Genomic DNA, 25,549 nt, shown 5'->3' on the forward strand with positions numbered 1-25,549 from the left:
CAGATAAAATTTTGCTGCAGATGTTGCTTCTGCTGGAGAGCTCAGTTCAGGAATATTTTGTGTATGCCTTGCATTACATCTGATGTTCTTTGAGGAGCAGATAAGATTTGGGTGCAGCAGATAAGTCAGGTAGAGATGCTGCTGCACCTTAATTGCCAGGAGATATCTCAGGGCCGGATCCTTCCTTGTGAGATGCAGGCTCAGGGGAGAGCTCCAGCCTGAAGGGGCTCACGTGTTGGTGGAGAGCATGGGAGAAGTGTTTCACAAGCAGTGAGATCTCAGGGGATGTTCAACCCAAGTTCCATTTTGTTTAGAAGCTAATCCTAGATTAGACAATAGTTTGTGGATGCTGAGCATTGCTTCTTGCATTGGTCAGACAGCCACCACCCAAATGGCTGGACTTCTTGCCCCAGGCACCTTGCTGGTGAATGTTCACCCTCAAATCTCTTTCCCTTGCCCATCCCCCATTGCTCTGCACAACTGCTGCAACCACGCTCTTCTCTTCCTCCCTGGCTGGCACCTGTAGGAACCACTCTGCCCCACGGCACTGCTGATCTGTGGTAGTGTGCAAGAGGGCTGAGAGTCAGTGCTGCCCTACATCCTGCCCCCAGAGCCCATCCCATCAGCATGGCGTGCGTGTCCCCAGCGGTCCCAGCACGAGCCTGGCATCTGCAGGGCTGCGATCCAGGCTCGTGGAGCTGCACAAAACAAACCGTCTGTGACACCGCCGCAGCGCGCTCGAGCCTCTCCAGCTTGACACCGCATCATTATATATTGATGCCATGACACCAGCGCTCAAAATAGCATCAGGACAATTTGATTTCCTGCAGATCTCAGGATGGGGTCATAAAAACGGAGACTGTTCTGGAGAAATAGGATAGGGTGGAAATGTTTGTAGTGACATCACAGCCGCTTCTATGCCAATGACCTCCTACTGCTGCAAACATGTGATTGTGATTTTGTTGCACGCTCCATCAGAAGAGAGCCAGGCTGGCCAGGGAGGGAGGAGAAGGGACGGAAATATTCAGTTCTTGTATCTTGATTCAAATATCTGACAATAGCTTTGCAGCCCTGGGGTGCTGAGTGATCAGGAGTGGGGCTGTGGAGCTGCCAAATCAGGGGGTTGCAGGATATAACTGGAGGCTGAATATGGACCTTTGGCTTTGTGGTGGAGGATGCTGCCCTGCATTGGGGTGCTTTATTGGAGTGTTGGGTGGTCTCATGCTCACTCTTCCCTACTGGTCCCCGTTTTGTCTAACGTCACTCTTCTTGGCAAGAACCATCTTCAGGCCAGAAATATGGCTGCAAAAGCCACTGCACAGCTGTTGTCTTTAGGGGTTCCTGTTGTGGAGAAGAAAAGATCTCAGTCCTGGAGCTTCACCCACAGAGCAAGGAACAGCAGTGAGGGGATTTAAGTAGCTGGGGATAAGAGGAGGGAAGAAGGGAGAAAAGAGACAGGGAGAGATGAGAAGCAGAAGTCAGCCCAGGAGACAAAACCTTGCAGGAGAAAACTCATTTGGTGACCCCACAAAAGGCTCTGATGACTGCAGAGCACAGCTCAGAGCTGGGGGCACAGGAGAGTGAAGGGATCCAGCTAATGCACCCGTCCATCAGATTAGGCTGTCAGAAAACCCAACCACTTCCATCACTGTCTGAGGAAAGAGACTCACCCCCTGCTTAATGTGATCGCAGTCCTGTTGTTGCCACTCCAGGGAGAGGGGCCACCGACACCGCAGTGTGCAGCAGGCTGTGAGTTTAAAATCCTATTAGGCAGAGACTAACAGTTGCAAAAAGAAAGCAGGTATCCCCTAGTGGGGATTTAAAGATGTTTAGACATAATTGGATTTTCCAAGCAGATGTCATTATTGTTAAACAGTTGCCCACTTGATATGTTCAAGTTGTTGGCTGTAATTGCTAAAATTAGCAGGTCTGCATAGAGCAAAGGTCAGTTGGTTAATATTGTGATTTAGTATTTTATGAAGTAATTCCAAATGCTTTTATGTATGTTTTTGTTTTTGCAGTCTAAGCCCACATTAAAGTAGTTGTGGGGCCTGCTAATAAAATAATGACTCAGCCTCTCCGAGCCGGCTGCTGGCTGGGTCTGAGCTGCCTCTGCTATGTGCTCTTCCCATTGCTCCAACCCTTCAGCAGGAAACTGCAAACTGCCCCCATGTGCTGTGTTGGAGCAGAGCTCGTTCTCAACCAGCCCATTACCAGCTGAGCAAAGGCTCTGCTGTCACAGCTTGTGGTCCTCCTCGTTGTGGACCAGCTGTGTGTGCAAGCTCACCAGGGAGAGTCCCAAAACATGGCTTTTTACAGGGACTATGCAGTCCTGGGAGAGCCTGTCCCTTGCACAAGCAAATGATTTCTTCCAAGCCCATACTGGCAACACTGGTTGAGATTTATTGTTGTAACACCAGTACAGCTCATTTCCACAGTTGGTTTTGGCACACCTGCCAAATTTCTCACTGTTGCAGCAATGTGGGCCATCACAAGTGCAGTCCAGCCTGCTTTCTTACCACCAGTCATTCATGGCTGTCTCTCTCTCTCTCTTTTTTTCCCCCTTTCTTTTCTCAGTTTTTTAATCTCCACTCTTTTACTTGCAGGAAGTGCTGAGAGCTGCTGTGGTCCCCACAGTGCACAAGGAGCTGTGGAAGAAGATCTGCATTCCTCCTGGACCCAACGCTTATTGGGTGAGCAAACTGGGTCTTTTCCCAACCCACGTTCCCATAATCCAAAGAGCAGGTTTTGGTGTGTGCAGCTGCCAGAGCTGCTACAGGAGCTCTCTGCTGCTGCAAGAGGTGATGGAAATATTCTGAGTGAAGGATGAGAAAAAGAAGTGCTCTCTCTTAGATGCTGTCTTAAGTAGTGGTACAACAACCCAAGCAGGCTGGGTCTAGGATAGGTGTAGATCAGCCTCTTTTGATCACAGATCAAAATGTCTTGATGGACATGCACAAGAAATATCAGATTAGGGACAAGGCTGAAGCAAAGTTTTAGCCCAGCAAGCTGAAAAGGTTAGGGGCTGGTGTTGCCGTGACTCAGAATTCAACTCTGGTCCAGATTGCATGCTATTTTGATCAAAGACCATTTCAGTTTCCGATCCAAAATGTGCTTTTTTAATAAACCCTTGAACTTCCTCCTATGTAACATCAGGTAAATTCAAATGGCCATCTCACGTAGTGAGCACAGAGAATATTGGTAGAAATACGTATTTGTGTTTGCCCTGCCCAAAATAATAATTTCTGTGCACCAAACCCACAAATTCTTTGCAGTCCCCGGGGCTCCAGTGCCTGCAGGGCTCCTTCTGGCTCCCAAACCATGGAGGAGCAGAAGACAGGGATTTTCCCACTGTCTGTTCCTAATCCCATCACTTCTGGCTTCCTTCTGAAAACCCAGCAAGCCCTTGGGCATCCACTTGCCTCTCAGTGTTGTGTCCTTTACTTATGGGACAGGGACTCACAGGGACATAAGAGCCCTTAGCATAGAAAATTCAGTTTTGTTCTGTTTCTTTTCCAAGCTGGGCATGGCATCGGTTTGCAAAAGATGTGTTTTTCCTTTCAGAAGTAAAAGGTTTCTATTAAGTAGCTGCAGTATTCTGGCTAATTTAACTTAGTGTTGGGAGACCTTCATGTATATCGCTGCTTTGCAGTCTCCTTCAAAGCATGGGAGCCTGTTATTCCCATTTCACTGCAGAGGAAACAGATGGGAAGACCTGCCCAAATGCAGGCAGCAATTGCAATCTGGATTAGAGTGAAAATGTCCCTGAAAACCAGTTCCACTCTCCAGGGAGAAATGAGTGGGCAGGGCAAGCTGGGAAACTCAACGGGATGTAGTATAGGACTGAAAATAAAGCATGTGAGATTATAAATGCCTAAGGTGATCTGGCCAAGCAAGAAACAAGGCTCTGTGGTTCATGTCAGCACAAGGGGAGGGCAGAAGCATGGGGAGCGCGTTCCTCAGCTCAGTGGAGGACGAAAGCAGCATGCTGCCAGGCTGTGCAAGAAATGCATTGTGAACTGGCTCTAGCAGCTGTGAGCAAGACAATGAGGATGGTAAAGCACCATCGAGCTCCCCACGTTCAGCATTGCACAAAGAGGGAGCTAAATTCAGCCCCCTGGATTCTGTTTGCTCATGGTTTGAATTTAGCTGGCTTTGTCTGAACAACTCCAAGCAGAAAGGAACCATGGGTTGTCCCAGTTTGAGACCCAAATTCACCTTCTTCCTGCTCATTTTCAGCCCCCAAACTATGCAGGGATCTCCAGATATAGTTTTCAGGGCATCTTCAAGGAATACTCTGTTTTCTTTTATGGAACAGCTTTTTTTTTTTTTTTTTTTTTTCCTTCTTTTCCTCACTGAAGTCTCCCTTTGGTTTTCCTATGGCAGTCCCTCTCCTCCAGGCTCTTCATCACCCCTGAACATCCCCTACTTTCTTGTGAGTGTACAAAAAATGTTTCAATTAATATATCTTGTATTCCAGTGCCCAAAGGCAGGACATCTTTTACTCAACCCCAGCACTGTGCATGACAGTCAGACAAGAGCCTTTATTCTTCCGGCCAGCAGGCTCGGACATTTTAAAAGGATCAATTTCAGGGTGGAAAGAGTGCCTGCAGCTTGTCATAGAGCCCTCCTACCTGTTCATTAGCCATCCTTTTGCTGTACTAACTAATCTGGTCTCCAACAAACAAGCAAGGTAGCTCCTGTGTATATTTGCTGTATATTTACTATGTATTTCCAGAACAAACACTATATATCACCTTACATAGAATCAGTATAGTTCCTCTCCTTAGTTTAGCATAACTCCTTATCTCTACCTGTCAATAATTTGTTCCAGGCTGTTGAGAAGCTGCCATCAGTTGTGCCACGAACTCAGCTTTTATTAACACTGCTCACAGGAGATTCCATTTGTTGAGCAGTGAGAGCATGTCCCACAGCTTGAGGTGATGTGTGTGCTGGGGGACATTAAAGCTTCAGTTGTTCTTTTCCATTTATTGACACAGACCTCAAACGGCCGTCTTCTTCAATCTCTATCTTCTCCTGCCCATTTTCATTGATTCTCCTGGTGGTGATCCTCTTGCCATTGATCACTTCAGTAGAGGTTATGACTGATCTGAAACTGCACGGCATGGATGTTTCCTCAATGAAGGAGTAGAAGGTCTGCCCATTGTGACTGAATGAAGTAAATGGCATAAAGGACTGCATCAAGCCAGAAAACAAACTGGAGCTGCTTCCTCTTCCACTGTTTCTGATGTTGTTGAAGAGATTCATCCCTCCAAAGACTTCCTTAAAGATATTTTCGGGCTCTTGGTATACGTAAGGGATGTCAAAGCGGTTGTAATGGTCCCCCGTGGCACTTCTCCCTATACGGGATTGGCTCTCCTTGACAGATCTGTCATAGTGCGACCGTTTCTGAGGGTCAGACAAGATTTTGTATGCCTCAGTGACAGCTTTGAATTTTTTTTCAGCTTCCTCCTTGTTGGTGAGATTCTTGTCAGGATGCCATTTTAGTGCCAGTCTGTGGTAGGATTTCTTAATGTCATCCTGGGAGGCGCTTTTTTGCAGTTCAAGGACTTTGTAATAATCCACCATCTCAGGAGTAAGCTGAGGCTGCTTGCAAGTTGCCTGGCACCTGTCTCTCACTACGGATATGAAGCCTGGAGATGTCCAGCACCCAGAGGCTCCTGGACACCCACTGCCACTGTGCTGCCTGGGGGCAGGCTCAGTTCATCCCTTGCTCTGCTTTGTCCTTTGGGGCCACATGGGAAGCTGAGTCCCGTGTTACAAGGTTGTTCCTTTTGAAGCCTGATGTTCCCGGATCGTGAGATTGTGACCTCAGAGTGGGTTCAGCCAATTGTTGCTCAGGTGATCAAACCACATTCTGGGGCGGTGTTGGTTGTCATTGGCCTTACATTGCCATTGGCCTTATGTTCTCAAATGCTGGTTATGTACATGATGTAGTTGCCCAACATAGCTGTAATATCATAGCTCCGAGGTATGGCCTAGTCAGATAAGTTTTTGTATGTGCCTGCCCAAAAGTGGGATTCTCAGATACTGAGTACAGATCTATGCGCAGTCCAGAGAAGTGTAGTGTCATCAGGTCATGTTACTTCTATAGGACATTACCCTCCAGCAGCAGCTATAGAAAAGCTGTTTGTAGTTCAGCCACTCACAGTTCAGGGAGAGTGCTGATAAGTTGGAGAAGGCTCGGGAAAGTGCCCTAAGATGCGATTAAGGGTGTGGAGAACATGCTCTGGAGTGAGAGATTTCCTTTATATTAGTAGGAAGTTCAACAGCAGTTTCATCACATCCTTTAAGAATCTGCATAGAAACAGAGAATTGATGGTACAGTGGTCTTCAGACTCTTAGGAAGGTGGCACTAACAAGTTAAAACTCCAAATGTGTTGCATGTCCTACACAGTGAAGGTAGTGAATTACTAGAACCTCCTCATGTGTCCATTTTTAAACCCAAAGTAGACCTTTTACCTAAAATAATGATTAGATGACCATAATGTAAATTTGTGTCCAAACCTAATGCCTCTACAAGAACTTAGTTCCCATGGTAGCACCAGAATAAGTGCCCAGAATGAAGCTCATTAACAACCCTAGCTTCTTTTCTACTTGCTCTTTGGGATAGTTGGCCCAGGTACAATAGAGATGCTGCATAAGCTCAATACTGACAAGTTCAGTCTGAGGAGCTGAACTCCCTGATCCAGTGTGAGGTTATCCTGCATCTGTTTCTATTCCCTGGTTTTGTCATTCCTGTGGGAAATGCAATATCTTCACAGGGAATCATTGCATGAGGAAAGTCTCCAAGGAAGTGCCAACAATGAGAACTCAGCTGTCTGTAACCCTGTCATAAACACCTACTAATGGCAGTGTGGGTTGCAGATCACTGCCCTCATTTCCATTATCCCACACTTTGGGAAGGAGTAAACAGCTGATCATACCAAAGAGTGTATGCACAGCACATGAGCCCGCTGCTGTTCTAACACACATTGTGTGGAACAATGAAGCCAAGAGGAAGCCATGTCAGCCTGTAGAAAGCAGTATGGTAGAGAAGGGAAGGAAAGTGTTGGAGATGGCCATTGAGGAAGGGCTTTTTTAGGCTTGTTTCCTCTTTGGTCAGTGATGGGGCAGCACTATGGAGGTACTCACTGTATTCTGGCCCTGTGATAGAAGCTGCCATTAGGCAGTGCAGTCTGGTCTGGAGACTGACTATACACTGGACTTGAGGATGATCCAAGCTTCCCACCCACAAGCCACCAAAAGGTGCAGCATTCTCCTGTCCTCTGTCACTGAGATCTCTTTGTAGATGCTTGGCAGAAACTTCAGGAGCAATTGCTGTCTCTGCTTTCTGCTACCCAAAAGTGGAAATGGGATGTGAGAAACGGATGAAAGAGCCCCATTGGAAGGTACCAGGCTCATTATCTGCTGCAGAGCGAGCGTAGTGCTGCAAGTGGAAGGAAGGAGGTAGGCCTGCCTTGGGCTGTCTCTTTGCAAAGCATCTCCTCCAGGACTTGCTTTTGCTGCAGAGTGCCTAACACAGACTTTCTGGCACAGTGGATTATCTGTCCTGGATTTAGAGTGTCCTACCCACCTAAAACACAGGGAGTGTTTTTCTCCTGTCATCCTGTGGCGGGGATGCTCACTGCCTGTTTGTCTGCTGCCTGCAGCAGGCATCAGAGATTAGCAGCCATTCAACATAGGCCACTGTTGTGAGCCAGAAGGGTTTGAGAGGAAGAAATAAAGGGTCGAGAAGAGATGGGGAGAAGGGAAAATGGGAGAGGCATGCACACTTCAAGTAACTAGACCCAAACTAGCCTGGCAGCCCCATCCCTAGAAACCAAGGCTTTGAAATGAGAAATGTTTTTCGTATCTCAAATCTCAAGTACAAACAATAAAAACCAGCCCAGACTGTGTTCTTTGAAGAGAAAGTACGAGTGACCTGAACAGTGGTTATCAGCAGCGTCATTAAGATAAACCCTTAACATGATTTAAAGCATCCGAAACTGAAGGCAGCACTTTCAGATACTAACAAAATGGTCTGACATTGGGGATGGAAATCAATAGTAATCTGATGTCACTAAAAATACTCAAAAGTGTCCCATGGCTGATGGAGGTGAGATTAGTGTAAATATTTGTATTCTAATCAGTGGCACGCGAGGGCTGGAGGCGGCCTTTCTGTCTATTTAATTAATGGAGTGGCTTTTTAAAAGGATCCTAATCATATGTGATTGTATCTGCTTATCAACATTTTTGCTAATTAGATGATATGGAGGCAGTCACTCTGCTAATTCCCTCATCCAAACAGCATATCCTGCACAGATAAAGTACAGTCTCTTTTTAATAAGAAACAATCATGAGACAGACTAACCTTAATGGTGCTTATTATCCGAGGATCTTTGGGATTTTCTCTTCTACCCACCCCCTCCTTCCTTTTCCTTCAGTCTCTGCTTCAGTATGCCAGATGGATGCGGATGTGACAGACCTTGTCCCCTCGGCACCACCATGTCCCACTCTTCCCTCCCAGCCAAGCAGCAGTGGTGAGTCAAGTGGGAGGTGAGGAGCAAAACACAGGGCACTCAGGGAAAAAGCACCCCAAGATTTTGGTTCATGGACCACAGGTGACCCCACATTTGTAGCCCCTAACACTGATCTTGCTCCTGGCATCCCAAAAATGTCCTGGTCCAGAAAGAAGTGAGCATCTCCGAGATGTGAAAACTTTCTTCTGTTGTTATTATTCCTTTTATTGTAGTTGATTCTATTATAAAGGGGTCTAGAGTCAAAGGGATTCTTGATAAGCATTTTCTCAGCATCCCCCTGATACCTTGACAAGTCTGGGTTCCTTTTATCTAAAACATGAGCCACAGACATTTGTTCCAAGTCCTTTGGCTATCTAAACAAAACACACATCGCACTTTGTCCCACCACTCAAGCTGTCATCAGATTCCTCCCCTTAAGGCAACTGTGCTTGTCCCCTGCCTGCTTCCCAAGCCATGATCCCAAAGACAACTACAGTTGAGCATGTGATCCTGGCCTCCTGTTGGGTGGCAGAGTGGCCTGCTTGCCTTCAGCATGTGGATTAAAAATAAGTGGAAAATTTGTCCCCTCAATGCAGAGGCTTGTGGTGGGATGGAAGATGGAAGATGGAGCTGGAGGAGGTCCTGGAGAGCTGCATCTGGATCCAGTTTTCTGAGCCTTGAGGCCAAACCAAGGCTCAGGCAAGAAGGCACTCAGCTTCTGGGTGGTGGCATGGAGCAGGACCTCCAAAGAAACACCATTTTTTTTAAGGTATGAAGCTAAAGAGAAGGCCTGGTCCTGCTTACTGGAGTCAAGGGACCTGGCATGTTTCTTATGTTAGATCATGCCCTGGGCAAGACCTCTCTCCAGTCTTGGAAAGCACAAACAGTGATGTAACTTCTCTCCACGGACTCTGATCCCAGGAGAATTCAGAGCACTCCAGTTTCATTGCCTGGGTCATCTCCATCTGTCATCTGCAACATCCTCACCCAGGCATGACTCTGCTGAAGCTGTACTCAGCAATACAGTTGGCCGATCCTCTATTCCTGCTCTCTGGCACAGTCCTGGGCCCTTCTTCCTCTCCATTCTACATACAGGGATTAATTCAATATTGACCTCTTTCCCAGAGTGCCGTCCCATTGCCAGTTCCGTGACTGAGGTCTACGACTTGAAAAGATGAGGAACATCTGGGCCAAGGATTGTTCTGCAAGCGGTTGAGTCCCGGGGCTTAATGAGGCACTGCTTATCAGCAGAGCATGCTTATCTGGAGCCCGCTGCCGGTGTACCTGCTCCAGCCCCATCGTGAGTGAACATGTTTTACCACCCAGTCGCAAGGAGCCGGCAGCGTGTGCGTGGTCAGGCAGCGCGGCTCAGCCGGTGCGTGGTAACTCGCGAAGCCGCAGCAACTTTATCACTTTACAACATCCATACATAGCCACAGCCTTGAATCTTCTCAGGGGAAGAAAGGATGATGAGTTACTGTCCTGGGATTTTTGCTCTGTCTCCAGTCAGTGGGAAGTGGTATGTGGAACATTCATTTAATAAACCAGAGGGGAAAAGCTGTAGATCAGCTTCTCATTATTTCAGAGCTGGCTCACGCCATCGCTTGGGTTTGTGCCTGACAGTTCAGTGTGTTATTTGAGGCCACTGAAGCATTCTGCAGAAGTGATGCCACCCTCTTCTGAAAGCATGGGGCTCATGAAAGCAGGGAGGGCCTGCCTCCCTTAGTAGCTTTACCATTGCCAATTCCATCTCAATTTTAGGTTTGCAGAGCGGTGCCTGCTTTGGAAACCGCTTCCTGTCAATAGCCACCACTCCAGCAGGAACACTGAAGATGGTTCTTCTACTGAAGTAAAGCATCTCTAGGGGAGTAAAAATGCACCCGTGAGGCTGGCTTGCAAGGGATGGCAAGGTCCAGAATCCTGCAATATTTAGATTGTTATGTGCACGTAGACCTGCTGCATGTCATTAAGGGGAAGCAGTGCCCTCTTCTAGAAGGCAGGAGAGATCATAGAGGAACATGGCTAGCATTCACCCCCCAGTATTTGCCAATGTGTTATAACTGCTTCTGGGAGTGGGGAACTGGAGTTGACCCCACAGTGAAGATGTCAGGAGACAAGTTTTGGTTCTGGTCCTGCCTGTGGACTTATAGACGAGGCTGCCGGGAACAGTGAAATTTCCACACTGCCTCAGCAAAGGTTTAGTCCAAGTTTATTGCTGAGATTAAAAGACTGGAGAATATAAATTGTAAATGTGATGACTTAAGAGCTCGTAAATTCAGTATACAACCCCATTCCAGAGAGCCAGTGAGAAGTGCAGCTGCACTGCCTTGGGCTCACAAGCTGCCTTGGGCTCACAAGCTGCCTTGGGCTCACAAGCTGCCCTGTGCTCAAACCCAAGTTCTCTGAAGAGTCCTTCTGGAAGGTAGGTTGGTCACCGCTCTCTGGAATCTATTGAAGCAGCATTACCTGCTTGAGCTGCCAGAGTGGGAAAGATGAACATTTCTACTAATCCACAGGTTCTTCCACCAGTTTTCTGCCTATCCCACTCATGTCCCCCTTCATGGAACTGGGTGACCCCTGAGAGCAGAGGGATTAGAAGGGCTTTGTGGAGGAGTGGTGAACATGCCACGCTACATTTGGGGTGAGTTTTGACAGGGTTTCTGCAGCTGGGTCGTGATTGTCATTGAGTTTGTCCAGTACAGATTTCCTTTAATAACTTGCTTAGGTGTTGACACTTGGCCATTATGTCTTTTCCCTGTTTTTCCAAGAAAGATGGAGAGTTTGAAACCATTTTGCCTCTAGGATTCGTCTGGTCTACACCAGGGATGCAGATTTTGGGCCTGCGAGCTGTAATGGAATCAGAGGTGAAGATGCAGTACTCAGTGCCAGCCTTGCTGGGAGCAGAGCTTGTGTCCACTGCGTGAGCCAGAAGAGATAGACAAAATCAAGTGAATCAGACAGCATGCAGTAAGTGTGGAGGGGATGGACTCAGTGCTCCTTCCCTGGCTGAAGTCAGTCTGGCAGTGTTTGGGTTTGGGACCTTCTCTTTTTGCTTTATTCCACTCGAACTTGAAAACTTTTCAGATTCACCAAAAATATTCATCATCCCTCACAGCTTCAGTGCTGGTTTGTGTAACAAACAGCAACTGCTGTTTTCTGGGCCTCGGTTCTGAACGAGGAGCAGAAATAACATTTAACAGGCAAGAGCAGATGAGAATGAGATAAAGAAATAAGGAGGGGGGGAGAAGGAGAAGGGAGGGAAGGGAGGAGGAATGCAGAGGTATGTGGCTGCATGTTGTGCTGTGTTTATGCACACAAACAGGCACTCTTATCGATACCCAGATGGGAGTGTGTCTGCATAGCTGTATCTCTGGAGGCAGCGGGTGCCCCTGGGCTGGGCAGCACGGCTGCAGCTGCCCCTTGGGATGCTACCACGTTATCAGGTTGCAGCAGGCAACCCTTGATCCCCTACTCGTTGGGTTCACAGCCCTTGAGCCCATGTGGGGCTCTCAGAGCCTCTCCCATAGCCTCCCTGGCTGGAAGGGCAAGAGGGATACAGATGTCACTTCCTGGGGAGCAGGAGCTAGCATTATCCCCATACTTTGGTGGGACAACAGTGGGGTGAGCAGAGGACCTGGAGAGAGCACTTGCTTGGGTCGATGTGGGCAGTGCAGGATGGGCCGAAACAGTCATTTCACCCCATAAATCGGGCTGTCCAGGTGGATCTGTGTGCAGTACGCTGGGGAGAGAGCCATGAAGTCTCCTTTATTATTTTCTCCATGTTTTTAAAGAGGAGCAAAAAGAAAAAAAAAAAAAAAAAAAAAAAAAAAAAGCATTTTTACAACCTTCCTCCTACCTCCACTTCCCAGCACCCAGTCACAGTGACCACTAATCTTACGTGGCTTGTAACTGCAAATAGCTCAGGAACTAATTAATTTGACTTTGTCGCGGCTGCCTGCCTTTTTCACCAAAAATCAATTAAGGAAGAACACATTTCCCCTTCCCTTCCCTCCCCACTCCATTTTGTGGAGGGGAGATGGGGCAGCATGGACCAGCACTGCGTTCCCAGGGCTCCCAGGGGTCAGGGCGCAGCGGAGTGGGATTAGCAAGGTGGAGAGACGCGGCTTCTGCCAACAGGAGCGGAGCTGCTCCCCAGGGGCACACGGCGGTGGGAAAGCTTGATTGCCACATTCAGCCACGCAGCACCACGCTCCCCCCTCCTGCCTTCTCTGCTCCCCAAAGACCCCTGTGAATTGTGTGTGTATGCTGGGAGGGGATCGGCTGTTGGAGTGTTATTTATTTGCATGGGTAATGAGCCCCTCCAGAAGGGGCTGCGAGGGAGAGGCGGGTGGGAATTGTAGTGCTGCTTCCCTGCCAAGTGAGGATGGAGGTGTTGGTTATAAAGGAATAAGCGAGGAATTCAGGAAGATGAATTTTGTGTTTTGTGGGAGACAAGGGTAGGAACTGGAGGGGAGTCCAATGTGGATTTGGCAGCCTTGGTGTGGGGCCCCTCCATCACCCCAAAAGCGCATCGAGAACAGTACTCCTTGATACAGATCTCCTCTCCACACTCGCTCTTCTGGCTCTGCTGCATCCCTGGATACATTCAAGGCCAGGCTGGATGTGGCTCCTGGGCAGCCTGGTCTGGTGGTTGGTGACCCTGCCCATGGCAGGGGGGTTGAAACTAGGTGAGCATTGTGATCTTTTTCAATCCAGGCCATTCTATGCAGCTCCCAAAAACACTTTTCCTGAGATCCCTCCTCAGGACATGGTGCTAAGACACCTGGGCACACCAGGTAAAACCTCCCAAGAGTTATTTTTGCAGATGCCTCCATTTGGTCCATATCATCTCTTCAGATCTCTATTGAAATGCCCTTCTATTAATAAATAACTCCATTCTCCATTACCCTGCATCCACTGCTCACATTGAAGTAACTGGGAATTCGGGTTTGGTTTTTATAGACATCAGAAATAGATTTTATCTTCAGTGAGAGCTCTCCCTCCACCTCCCCAACCTTTGTCCCATTGCACCGAGCACAGCACTGGCTGGGAGCATCACTCATTGGTATTGGGAAGGATGAGCTTGCAAGGGTCAGGTTCTTCCCTCTGTGCTGTTGAGCTGTGTGTACACCTCTGTAGCACAGTGTAAAGCACTTGAGAAAACAGGGAAGAAATTCTGAATGAAGTATCTGTGTATCTGAAATAGTTGGGTCTCAAGGCTTTTTCTTTCGCTTTATTTTATTTGGGAGAGGAGTAGTCTGGCTTGGGAAATACCTATCAGGAATCTTCCTTGAATACAGCCATGACACTGAGCCACTGCATGAACGTGGGGAAGATTTTCTTTTTTTAGTCTGTGGGTTGCAAACATTCCCTGGAAAATATTTGAGTTTTGAAGAGCATCAGTTGGTCGTGATTGGGCAAGGAAGTCACAGGGTGATGTTTCTATCCTTGGGTTGGATGGGAGCACGCTTTCTGGCAGGGAAATCAGTGCATGTGAATTAGAGTCGTGGTTTCCATGAATACTATCATATATGGATTTGAAGCTGATTTTCCAAGAGCAGTCATGCCAGGAAAACTTGCATTCTCACATTGCCCCAGGCAGCAAACACAAGCAACACAAAAACACGGTGAGGGCGAGTTCATTTACAACAGCAACTGTTCAAGAAAAAAAAGAAAAAAAAAGAAGTATGTGTACAATCTGCCTTCCTTGCTCTCCCTCCCAGATGCATGAGCTCCGAGGTCTGGCACTGGCAGTATGGCACGCGGGGACCGGCGCCGGCGTGCACCTGGGCGCAGGTAAGGCTGCACTGGGGTGGGGACTGGATTCCTTCCCAGCCCCTTTCGGCAAACAGCTCCTGCCCCGCAGCCCTGCGTTCCTCTGCCCTTATCTTCCTACGCGAGGCAAAGCGATAAGTGTTATTGGCCATGGAGCTATGCATCCCTCCGAAGGTGTGCATATGCTAAATATGTTTCTTGCTAGAAATGGGAGCCTTCTTTGTATAAGAGCTTAATGTTTTTATTTCTTTTTAAGAAATAAAAACTAAAAACCTGATCTGGTGCTTGATCCAGCAGCAGGCAACTCTGCCTGTGGCAGGGGGGTTGGAACTAAACGAATGTTGAGGTCCCCTCCAACCCAAGCCATTCTATGATTAAATGTCTAAGAAAGTAAAACTACATGAAGAAATAGCACTATTAATAGTGCTACATCTGTGTGGACCTTGTCTATGTTAGTGCTGACAAACAGCTATGGTATTTCTGAAGGTATAAATACAGTCTTGGTCTGGAAATGGCCAAACCAAGCTGCACAGCAAAGACCTGTCTGGTCCATGCAGATGACAGTGAAGGAAGTTACCAGTAGGTGACCTGTGGCTGCTCTAGCTGAGGTATGCAGTCTGTACCATAGGGACATCCCAGCCCTTTGTCTCCTCATGCCCCCATCCTGGCAGGACACGGTGCTGGTCCAACCCAGTGGCCATCAGTTGGGATCAGGTTTTCAGAGCTCAGGAGATGCCACTGCTTTCTGCTGGGAATTCATTGCATTCATTCTGGTTCATGACTGCCATCATTTTAACCCATCTCTTTTCAAGGAATGACTCAGCTCCAGAAAGGCAGGCAGTTATTTTACTCCCCACGTTCGCAAGGAGAATCTGATGGTATATAAAGGGATAGGAGCTCCTTTGTCTCTCCCTGACCCCAGGGCTGGAAGAAACAGCTCCCATCTGTGTCATGTCTGTTTTGTGAGGCATATGAACGGGTCAGCTCGCTGTTCTTCTGTGTTCTCTCTTGGCAGCTCAGATCGCCCTGCAAAGCATGCACCAGCAGACCTGGAAACCTCCATGCCCAGGCAGCAGCTTCCCATCACTGTGCCATGTCTCTGCCCTTCTGTGGGGAACACACAAGGGGTGAACAGGCAAGGGGTTTTTTGGGGGAAACGAACCCCAGCTTTTGTCCCGTGTTTCAACTTCCGTGGCCGACATCAAACGCGTCGCTGCAGCCTGAGCCCCCACAGGCCTGACGGAGGAGCAAAAAGAGAGGGCTGGAGGCAGCAGATCCTAATCTTTATTAAATAAGAACAAAGCTTATGCCGGCTAATGAGAAAAACAAACTGATGAAAGATCCGGCGAGCTCCTCAGAAGGACACAAAGAAATTCTCTCTGAACAAGAGCATGCTAAAAATATGCCCGAATATTTATTTTGCTGGCAGTGGCTTCACAGGCTCCAGATTCGATGCTGTCTCTTCAAGGACTGGCACAGTGATCTGGGTGCAGTGTGCTCCATCCTGTGCCACATTCAGAGCTGTGGCAGTGCCAGAAGGTAGACAGGGTCTATGTGCCTATGGAGATCTTGGGCCTCCATGCTGCCAGGCCTGTGTGCCACCAGGTCTGTGAGGACATAGGGGCACTTTGCTATCTTTTGGATGCCCCATTCCTAGAGGTGTTCAAGACCAAGATGGATGGAGCCCTGGGCAACATGGTCTCGAGCCTTGATGTAGTTGTTGACAAGATTGGAACTGGGTGATCTTTGAGGTGCTTTCCAACCCAGCCATTCTGTGATCGTTTTGTGTTTGCTGTCTGGTGGTCTCATCCAGGCAGATCCCACGTCATATGAAATTGCCACATAACACAGCAGGGGGCTGTTCTGAAATCCCCTCCCCAGTTCCCAGCCTGCTCCACCTGAGCCCTGCACCTCAGCTTTGCCCAAAGCTGAATGTGACAAAAAACGTCGCTTCTAAAGGCAAAAGCTACGCAGTTCCTCCTCCACCTCTGCTGACCATGAAACCTCAGCCTCTACTCTTTTAATGTCCTGTGCCTGAACTTGCTGCCAGCAGGTCAAGGGGAACATAATTTACTCAGGCTTTGATGCATTTGATACAGGTTGGGGTGAGAGGTTGGGGGAAGGGAGGCTGCCCAGGATGGGTTGGAAGGTGCCATAGCCTTCTGCTAACCACGAGGTGCTGCCTGGGGAGGCTCCTCGCAGCGGGTGGGAGGCAGCAGGCATTTGTCTGCAGGCCTCTTCTTATCTCCCGCTCTGATGAGGAGATTGGGAAGGAGGGGAGGCGCTGCCTGGAGAGGTTTCCGAGTGCTCAGGCTACAAACCCCAAAACCCTGTGCATCCCCACTCCTTGCCCTTCTCACTCCTCCAGTGACCACCCTCAGCCACGTGCTGCTTGGTGTAGGACTTTCTGTAGGTAAAGGAGCTGCATCCAATCCTGAAGCAAAGTGGGAACCGACAGATTTTGCAAACAGCCCCTCCTGACGACATTGCTTTTGGATCCTGCACCTCACTATGTGCACTGGGCCAGAGGCTGGTGCTTCCCAGCACAGGTTGATCTCACCCCTCCCCTTTTATTTTTATTTTTTTAATTATTATTATTCAGGAGTTTTTTCTTTGTTTGTTTTCAGACAGAGGAAACAGAAGGAAAAAAACAACACCCCCAGTGAGAAGAGGTGCCCAAGCTCTGCCCTGACCCATTGCTGTTCAGCAGGAGGAAACAGAGAACTGTGGCTGCTGTGGTTTTGGTTCTCACTCCACCTCGCTGCCCAGGAGCCAGGCCAGTAGCTTAGGAGAAGCAAGGTCCTCTGAACCAACCTGCTCTGGGGGGGCTCCCCCAACCCTACAGAGGGGTTGGAAACATGAGTGGGTCCTGGAAAAGTATGACATCCCCTGCAAGCCCCCACTCTGGTGTACTGATATTCAGTGCAGAGTGAGGGGTGTAAATTCAGTGCTATCTCCTCGCCGCTCACCGTTTATGCCGTTCATTTCACATAGATGTCACTACTGCCTTATAAGCACTCCTCCGAGCCAGCCGCTTAAATGGACCCAGTGCATTATAGTAATGGAGTAACTGTATAAAAACAATGAAATCCAATCTCTTTAAACTGATTTGATGTCTGCCTGAACCACAACATTTCCTGCTAATGGCTTCCTTCATTTTGTAACCGTGATCTCCACCTGATCAGATTACAGCTGTTTTTAATTACAAAGCTAATAGAGTTTGTAGGCAGTGTCGGGAGGATGGCGCATGCCCCGGGCAGAGGGGAGTTGGTGGGGGCTTGGGGTGGCTGTGCTGACACTCAGCCTGTGGAGCAGACTGTCACAACACCAGGATGGGGACAGCTGGGAGGGATGGGGACAGAATAGGGATGCTGGTGCCATCTGACTGCTGCAGCTGAGGGGGCAGGAAAAAGCACTGAGGATGACTGACAATGGAAAAAGTCCTCAAGATTGATGTCTTTCTTATGGGATAGCAAAGCCAGCTGCAGGGTTGGATTCCTCTACCTCAGGCTGGATGGTGGAGCCCTGGGGAACATCTGCGTGGCTCATCCTGATCCCCAAAGGGCTTGTTTTGTCTGGCAGTTTGTTTGTTGATTGCTCCAATTCTGTAGGTTAGGAGCACAGAGTGGAGTAGCTGTGGGGAGAGAAGTAGTTTGAAATCTGTTCCCAAATGGTGATTGCTGGGATGTTTGATGCCCAGAAAACACTGTGGTGTGTTAGAGATGCTTCTGAATAGCCCATGCTGGTGTTTAGGATTCAGCTGATGTTGGGCTCAGATGAAAAGTGTCAGCAGCAAAGGAGAGCAGCATCTTCAGCTCGTAGCCAAGTCCTGCTGTGAGAATCTCCCATTTGGAATCCTCCAGTTGCTCACATGCCCACAAAGGCACAGCGGTGAGCAATCCACTCCCAGCAGCTGGTGCAAGGGGAGGACAAGGCAGGAGGAACCCCAGAGCCCCACGAGGAAGTTCATGCTGCTGAGACCTGCTTTGGAGCTGCTCCCACTGCCTGCTTCATCACACTGCTGAGGATGCTCATCCTCCACTGCCTTGGTGCAGGAGCTGCTTGTGCCAGGTGAGGCCTTGTAAATGATTTAGGGTCCACATCAAGAGAGCATCAATTACATACCCTGAGACCTAATTACTTCGCTTGACAGGAGTCTCTCTCCTTAATTTCATTGTCTTCTTGGTCTCCCCTTTCACATCAGGGCTGTGGATGATCTGCTGGGCAGTGTGTCTCAATGTGTTTTCTTCTCCTTCCCAGTATTGCCCAAACTCAGCTGTTTCCCCTTTCCCTTAGCGAAAATGAGCCCTGGACACAGTGCTGAGGCCAGGTGAGGACTGGGGCTGTGTTCACAGAATGTGGACTTTGGGAGGCTCTGGGGATGTGCTGTAGTGAACTGGAATGTATTTGTGCCTTAAAAAGCCCTTTTTGCTGCCTGGGCGCCCATCAGCAGCCTGGCACAGGATGATGCTGAAAGCCCTCTTCAGCCACACCAGAGCTCCTCCTCTTCTCCTTACACCTCTTCCTTCATCTGAACTTTTAAACCCTGCGCTTGGTGCAGCTTTTTGCAGTAACTCAAACCTTGGAGAATCATTAATAACGTGCCGTTTTCACAGTGACACCAACATGAGCTGCCAAAACACCAAACACCGAGAGCCAGTCCTGCCGGGGTGAGCGGAGTGTGGGGACGTACCACGTCCTCTCCATAACTTGGTACGTCTTAAAGCGTGTTTATTTTTCAAGCCTTATAACTACCCTTTCCTAAAATAAATAAATGGAGCTAATACCAGGAGCCTAGGATTTTAAAGCAACCCTACAAAAACAAAGCAGTGCGTGCAGATCAGTTGTCACCAGCAACCGTGCAATAACAAAATAACACACGCAACCCCATGCAATGCTGAAGCAACCACTGTGTGCTTGCAAGAGGGGAAATATATGGAGAGGGGCTGTAGGAACCAAACCGCATTGAGCAATGCAGCTTCAGTGTTGGGCACAAAGCAGGGGGTCAATAGCCATGCAGTCATTGCCACTTCATTGGCATAGTTTTAATAGCAAAAGGACACGAGGTTTTGCAATGAAACAGGAAGCTCCCTCAAATCCTGGAGCCTTTGAAGAATTGTCAGTGGAATGAGAAGCTGAAACTGCTCTGGGTTGTGGTGCAGGAGGGGCAGGGGTGCATGGGAGGGAGGCTCGGAGCGCAGATCTCTCTGGCTCCCACACTCTGCTCTTTGTTCCCCTTTTTTTTTAATTTATATTTTTCAATATTTGAGGCTTTCTCATTGCTTGGTTTTTCTTTTTTCAATGCACAGGCACTCTGAGGTTAGCGAGAGTGTTCTCAGAGCAAACCCCATCCTACACGAGCCGTTGCTGGGGAGACCCAACTGCATGCACTGTGCTGTGGAGCAGGATCAGCACTGCCATCCAGACCCTGCCTGTGCCCAATGCACCAAAACATGTGTTTGAGGAAGTACTTCTGGAGTTTGAAAAGGTCTGCTTACCTTCTTTTGTCCTTTTTTCCCTTTTATTTTTTTTTTTTAACACTTATAATTTATTTCTGTACCTTCTGTTTTTCACACACAGCACTTCTGTGCAGCTGCAGGAGCTGCTGAGCAAAGTCTCTGCTCCTGGGTCAGCTAAGAGTCACCTGAGACAATTCCTGTAGCGATTTCTGACCCATTCTTCTACATCTCAAACACAAATGTGCCGGAAAAAAAATGTGGTTTGGTGGTTTAGCTGTTACTAGAGGGAATCTGTGGCCACAGAGTTACTGCACAGAGGCTGGTGAGGGCTGAGTCTCCACACAGCCTGTGCTTTTCAGCTGTTTCCAGCCCATGGCTCCCTTGCATGGCCATCAAAGGGACTGGATGGGAGACCTGGACCAGCTGAAGACAGTACTGTGGGGATGCCTGTGGGCAGCAGGGGATGCGGCTCCAAGGCAAACCCAAGGCAGCTCCAAGGAAAATGGGATCTGCCATTCCCCAGCCCACGATGGGCTGCCTGTCCCTAGCAGGGTGCCATTCCCCGTGCCCAGAAATGGCAGGGGAGCACTCAGCCATGGGGCTGACGAAGGGAGCCCAAGGGAAGAGCCAAGAGGCTGTCATGACACCATGCTCTCCTCCGTGCTAATTGTACGCTTGGGACCAAATTTAGCCTGGTGCAACTTTGCTGAAGTCACCAGGGATTAATTTGGCCTCTGGTGGCTCCATTGTTTTAGCTAAATGAGTCAGAAGAAGCAGCCTATTCTTATCTGCGCACAGTGGGGCAGTGACAGTAATGGCTCGGCAAGGCAGACCCCAAAAGCAATGAGGCTCAGACCTAGGGTCAGGGCTACCATGAGCAAAACGGGGCTGCAGGAGGAAATGTTTTGACGTTTGGGTTACAGATGGAGGCAGGCTCAGTGTGGGCGTGCTGGCAGTGCTCACCACCACTGCGGGTGGAAGGGAAGGGGGCTGCCAGGTTCCCTGAATATTTGGCCGTGCCGTTGGAGTTCCTCAATTCTTTGTCGGACAGAGAGGGAAGCTGTGGCTCTGGAAGGGGCATGTGGTATCGGAGGGGACTTCACGCCCGGTGAGAAAGGGAGCCATGAGTTGGAAACAGCTGAAAAAGCATTGGCTGTGTCCCTTGCAGGACTTGCACAGGATTGGAGATGTCCTGGGAGAAAGGTTTAGTGTGTTGAGTTTCCTGGCTTCTAGGAAATTCAGGATAAGTTGGGTCACTGTGATCTTCCAGCCCAGGTTGGGTTGGAGCCATTAGCAAGCAGGGAGGAGATGGCTGAATGGGCCATAGTAGCCTTGTGCCTTGGCCAGCTGGCACCCAGGAGGGTTAGGAATGCAAAGCTGGCACTGAGCAGGCCACAGAGATGGGACTGCTGTCCCTTTTCCTGCAATCAGCCTCTCCATTCCCTTAGCAGATCAGCATCAAGCCTTTGGTCCCCACGCTGCTACCCAGCCCCTTTCACTGTGGCCAAACAATTTAAATGAGCCTCAATGAAAGGTTTGAGACGAGACCGGGTGGGCTCAGGGTGCCCCAATGGGCACATCCCAGTTGGGCAGGGAGTGGGGCCACAGCGCTGTGCTCTGACCCTACCGAGGTAACTACATAATGAGCCTCTTGGAATCCCTCTGTCCCTGCCAAAGGGGTGGGATCGGGGGACGCTTTTGTTTGCCGTAATGAACCTGTAATTACGCTGCTTTTCTTGGTTTTAACCGCATTTTTTTACGTGTGCGTTGTGCTCTTTGTATTGACAGATTTATGGCTGGGATACCCCACTGCAGCCCGGCCGTGCAGCCGGCTCAGCAAGCTGCAGGGCAGGGTTGGGGACTTCGCATTTCCCCGGCCCCCAAAGGGTTAAAGAAAGACGTGGAAATGAATGCACACGCAGAGGTGCTGCCTCTCCAAAATCCACTGATTTTGGCACAGTTAAATGCATATTTTTATTTATTTTTATTTTATTTTTTGAGGTCCGGGTGAATTAAAGAAGAGGAGAAAAAGGAGAGAAAAAGGAAGAAAGAAGTAGGGAGCGATTAAAAGGCACAAATAAATAAATAACACACACCAGATTTCAGCTCCGAGGCGCTCAATAAAATTACACTTTGAAATGCAAGGATTAAGCAGGGTAGGTGACAAGGTAACTTTGTTAACAGGCTAATCTCTCGCCTTAACAGAGACGGGGGATTTACATGTGACTGCACAGAACTGCTTTATGGCCTTGTGGTTTTTCTTCTTTTTTTCCAGCTGGAGCTGGTAGGAAGGGGCAGGATGGGACGGACACGACTGGCTGTTTTAAAGCCATTTGTAAAATGGGTTTAAGCTGTTGGGTTGCTTTTAAAGTTTGGTTTTGTGTTCGTTCTCTTGTTTTTCATGGGCAAGACTGCAAGCAAATGTGTAGCCAACAACTGGCTGTCTCCAAACAGTCCAGGTAGGGAGTGCTGAAGATGTCACAGATGATGAATAATTGGGCCATTTTGTCCCAGGTGGCTTTATCTGCTTTCTTATGAGAAGCCAGCCAGCAGCACAGGCTGTTGGAAATATTATGTCTGCTATTTTTTGTTTGCCCTGAGTTTTGATATTTCTTCACTCAGAAATGTATAAAATGAAATCCCGGGAGAAAAAAATAAGTGCTTCATTTCTGGATAGGATGAGAGGTGATGGCCTGAAGTTGTGCAGGGGTGGTTCAGGCTGGATGTTAGGAAAGAATTACTTCTCAGAATGAGTGGTGGGATACTGGAAGGGGCTGCCCAGGCAGTGGTGGGCACACTGTCCTTGGAGGCTTTGAAGGGTAGATGTGACAGTGAGTGCTGTGATTTAGTGGTATGCTGGTGATGGGCTGATGGTTGGACTAGATGATCTCAGTGGTTTTTCCAGCCTTAATGAGATTCTCTTCTCTGAGATTCTATTCTGTGATTTCTTTACATTTCTGCCCATTACTAAAATGTGACAGTGGCAGAAGGATGAGCCTGAAATGAGATCTGGATCCACCTGCGTGGGTTTGTTCACCCAAACCGCACGGTGCCCACCCTGCTGTGTTGGGGTTCCACCACCCGCTGCCTTCCCTTTGCCATGCAGTAAGCTGCTCACTCAGCCCTGCAGCTCTCTGAGCGCAGTTGGCTGCTGAACCAGCCATGGCAAAGCAGGGGAGATGCAGGGAGCCAGCAGAAGTTCAGGCCTTCTCCAGGCTTCTTTGTTTCTGGATAAAAATGACAATGAGAAAGCCATCTCCTCCAAAATCTTCATTCGAAATCCAACAGAAAGCAGCAGGGTGAACATGTTCTCCGGTTTTAAATAGCTCTGGTGACAGTATTTATCACGCTATTTTCATTGCACATTGCTGGGGTTTGAGCTGGCTGTGGGTGGAAGGACTGAGCCTGGAAGGAAACCCCGCGTGAAATCCCCAGTCTGCTTTGCAGATGTTGGGCTGCTTCTGGGTGAGATTTCAGCTTTTGCAGGTCGGTGAAGGTGAGCTTACCCAGAAGCTGAGGTCAGGGAGAGATGCTTTTCCCTGTGTGTGGATGTACACATGGCAGGAGAGGCGTATTCATGCAGGAGAGCTGTGCTACATCAGCTGAGTGTGACTTTTTAAACACCTCCTAATCATCAAAACCGAAGGGACTTCTAACAGTGAAAAAATGATGCGGTCAAGCATGGCCTCTCAGCCTCCAGACCTCGGGTTTATGGCTCCAAGCTGCCTTTGCAGGAAGGCATATGCAAAGCTTGGCAGCACATCTCCTCCCTCTCTGTGCCGCTTTCTCAGGCACGAACACCCACTTTAAACATCGGGCAGAAACTCAGCTCTGAAGTTTCTCCATCATTTGGGCGCTAAAACCTATTCAAACTGAGCAGCAGACTCTCATTCTGTGCAGGAATCCGGCCAATTGTTTCTCTTCCCTCACTTGTCCTTATACCTTAAATCATTTTGACCTTTAATTGGCCCTAATTTGCCCACAGACGGCCCTGGGACCCTTCAACACATTTGCTTGTAATTGGGTCCCTTTGTTATTTTTCCAGCGAGCCGCTCGCTGCTTGTTTCTTTTTGAAAACGTTGCGGCGTGTCATTGAGAGCGGAGCCGCTTTTAAATGAGCCCTGCTGGGGGCCAGGAGAGCCCTGTGAAAAGCCCAGCAGAGAGAGACAGGGCTATCTAAACGCAATTATCATATCACTGCGAAAACGTGAAACCAGCCCCGGCTTAAGCAAACACCGCACGCCCCTGGGCTGGCGGCTGAGCGGCGGGTGGGCGAGGCGTGGGGTGGGAGAGGTTTGTGCTGGGAGAACTCGGGGCTGGGAAAGGGCTTCTGCCATCCCAGCTCCATGCGGGGATGCTGTGAGCATCGCTGCTTCGTGCTCGGTGCGAGCATCGCTTGGCGATCCCTCGGCCACGCGTTGGCTTTGGAGGTTGTGCTTAAATCCACCTCGTTTCCGCGTGTCGGATGCGAGTTTGGCTATGGGGAGGAACGGGGAAGTTCGGGAGCAAAGCAGCACTACCTTCAGTATTGAGCAAAGGTGGCAGCTCAGCCCTGTGCACGCTATTAATCTGGCTGTGGCCACGATTTGCCCCTAGCCCCACTCATCAAGATCTTAACTGTCCAAAGTGAAGTTATAACAGCAAGGGATAATACCGCAGCCAGATAGCATCTGCGCTGCCTCCTGCGCTAATGGACAGTTGTTCTGTAACAGAGCCTCCCAGCTCCACTCGCCCTGCAGCGCGGAGACCTCGCGTTGGCATTCACTCCGTGCGGACCTTAAACCGAGTTAAGTCACAGGGCTGTCAAACCCCTGAGCTGGGTTGTGCTGCAGGTGTTGGCCCTCATCCCACCAGCTGGGATCGGAGCATCCATGCAGGCAGCACCCGCAGGCTGGGTTAGGAAATTGCATCTCGTGTTGTGCAGAAAATTGAGAGAGCGTGGCTGGCAAAGCTGTGGCTGCACTTCTGCCCTGCTGATGGGAGCTGTGTGTCAGTCAGTCTGCGTGCAGCTCCAGCAAAGCAAAGACACTATCCTCATGAGTGTGTTCAGATACACGATCCTTCCCCTTCAGCTCGAGTGCCCAGGATTCTTGCATACGTAAATGTTTGCAGAGTCAGGGCTCTGTTTGTATTGCCTGTTCGCTAATCTAAGTTTATGTTTAAGCTTCTGATGTTCAGCTCTTTTTTTTTTTTTTTTTCTTTTTTTTTTTTTTTTAATCCATCTATTGCATTAAGGGAAAGTATTTGTTTTGTTTCCAGGCAAATGTCTCCTGGTGGGCTTGGTGCCTCGCTGCAGTAACTACAGGGTGAGCCCAATGGTTTGGATTGGGGGCTTCAGTTTTGAGCAGTGATGGAGAATGAGAACTGTGTTGCACACAGATTGTCACACAGCTCTGTGTTCCACACTGGCTCAGCAGGCTTCCAACAGGACAAGCACAAGGCACACCTGCATCTCACAGCAGCTCCTCCAAGCCCAAATACTTCCCAGAGACGCATCCTGGAGATGCTTATGTCATGGAAGTCCTCAATAGCGCTGCCTTGGTGTGATGTGGTTTTTCCCTCACCGATAGGGCATAGCATAAAAGGGATTTTGCTCTCCTTGCTCTGACTACAGCATAGAGCTGCAGGGCTGTCCATCCAGCAGTAAAAAAACAAAACACAAACCCACTTTTTAACAATGCTCTCTTTTTTTAATTAAAACAAAACAAACAAACAAAAGAGCCTGAACGACAAGGCAGGAAGAAGTCCTCTTATTTTCCAAAATAATCAGTGGTGAATTTGGGAAAGCTGGAG

At 48.9% G+C, this 25,549-nt stretch overlaps 1 protein-coding gene and 1 long non-coding RNA gene across 2 annotated transcripts; one reads left to right on the top strand and one right to left on the bottom strand.

Moving 5' to 3' along the window:
* Positions 1–4,962: 4,962 nt before the first annotated feature.
* On the bottom strand, positions 4,963–5,589 carry DNAJB8 (DnaJ heat shock protein family (Hsp40) member B8). Its single transcript, XM_072347655.1, has one exon. It carries the CDS (start codon positions 5,587–5,589, stop codon positions 4,963–4,965), a length of 627 nt encoding a protein of 208 aa, XP_072203756.1.
* Positions 5,590–11,057: 5,468 nt separating this feature from the next.
* On the top strand, positions 11,058–14,332 carry LOC140257582 (uncharacterized). Its single transcript, XR_011905063.1, has 3 exons — positions 11,058–11,163; positions 11,325–11,489; positions 14,246–14,332. It is a non-coding gene; the product is annotated as an uncharacterized lncRNA (long non-coding RNA).
* The last annotated feature ends 11,217 nt before the right edge of the window (positions 14,333–25,549 follow it).

The sequence above is a fragment of the Excalfactoria chinensis genome, chromosome 12 (assembly GCF_039878825.1).
Source record: "Excalfactoria chinensis isolate bCotChi1 chromosome 12, bCotChi1.hap2, whole genome shotgun sequence".
NCBI lineage: Eukaryota > Metazoa > Chordata > Aves > Galliformes > Phasianidae > Excalfactoria > Excalfactoria chinensis.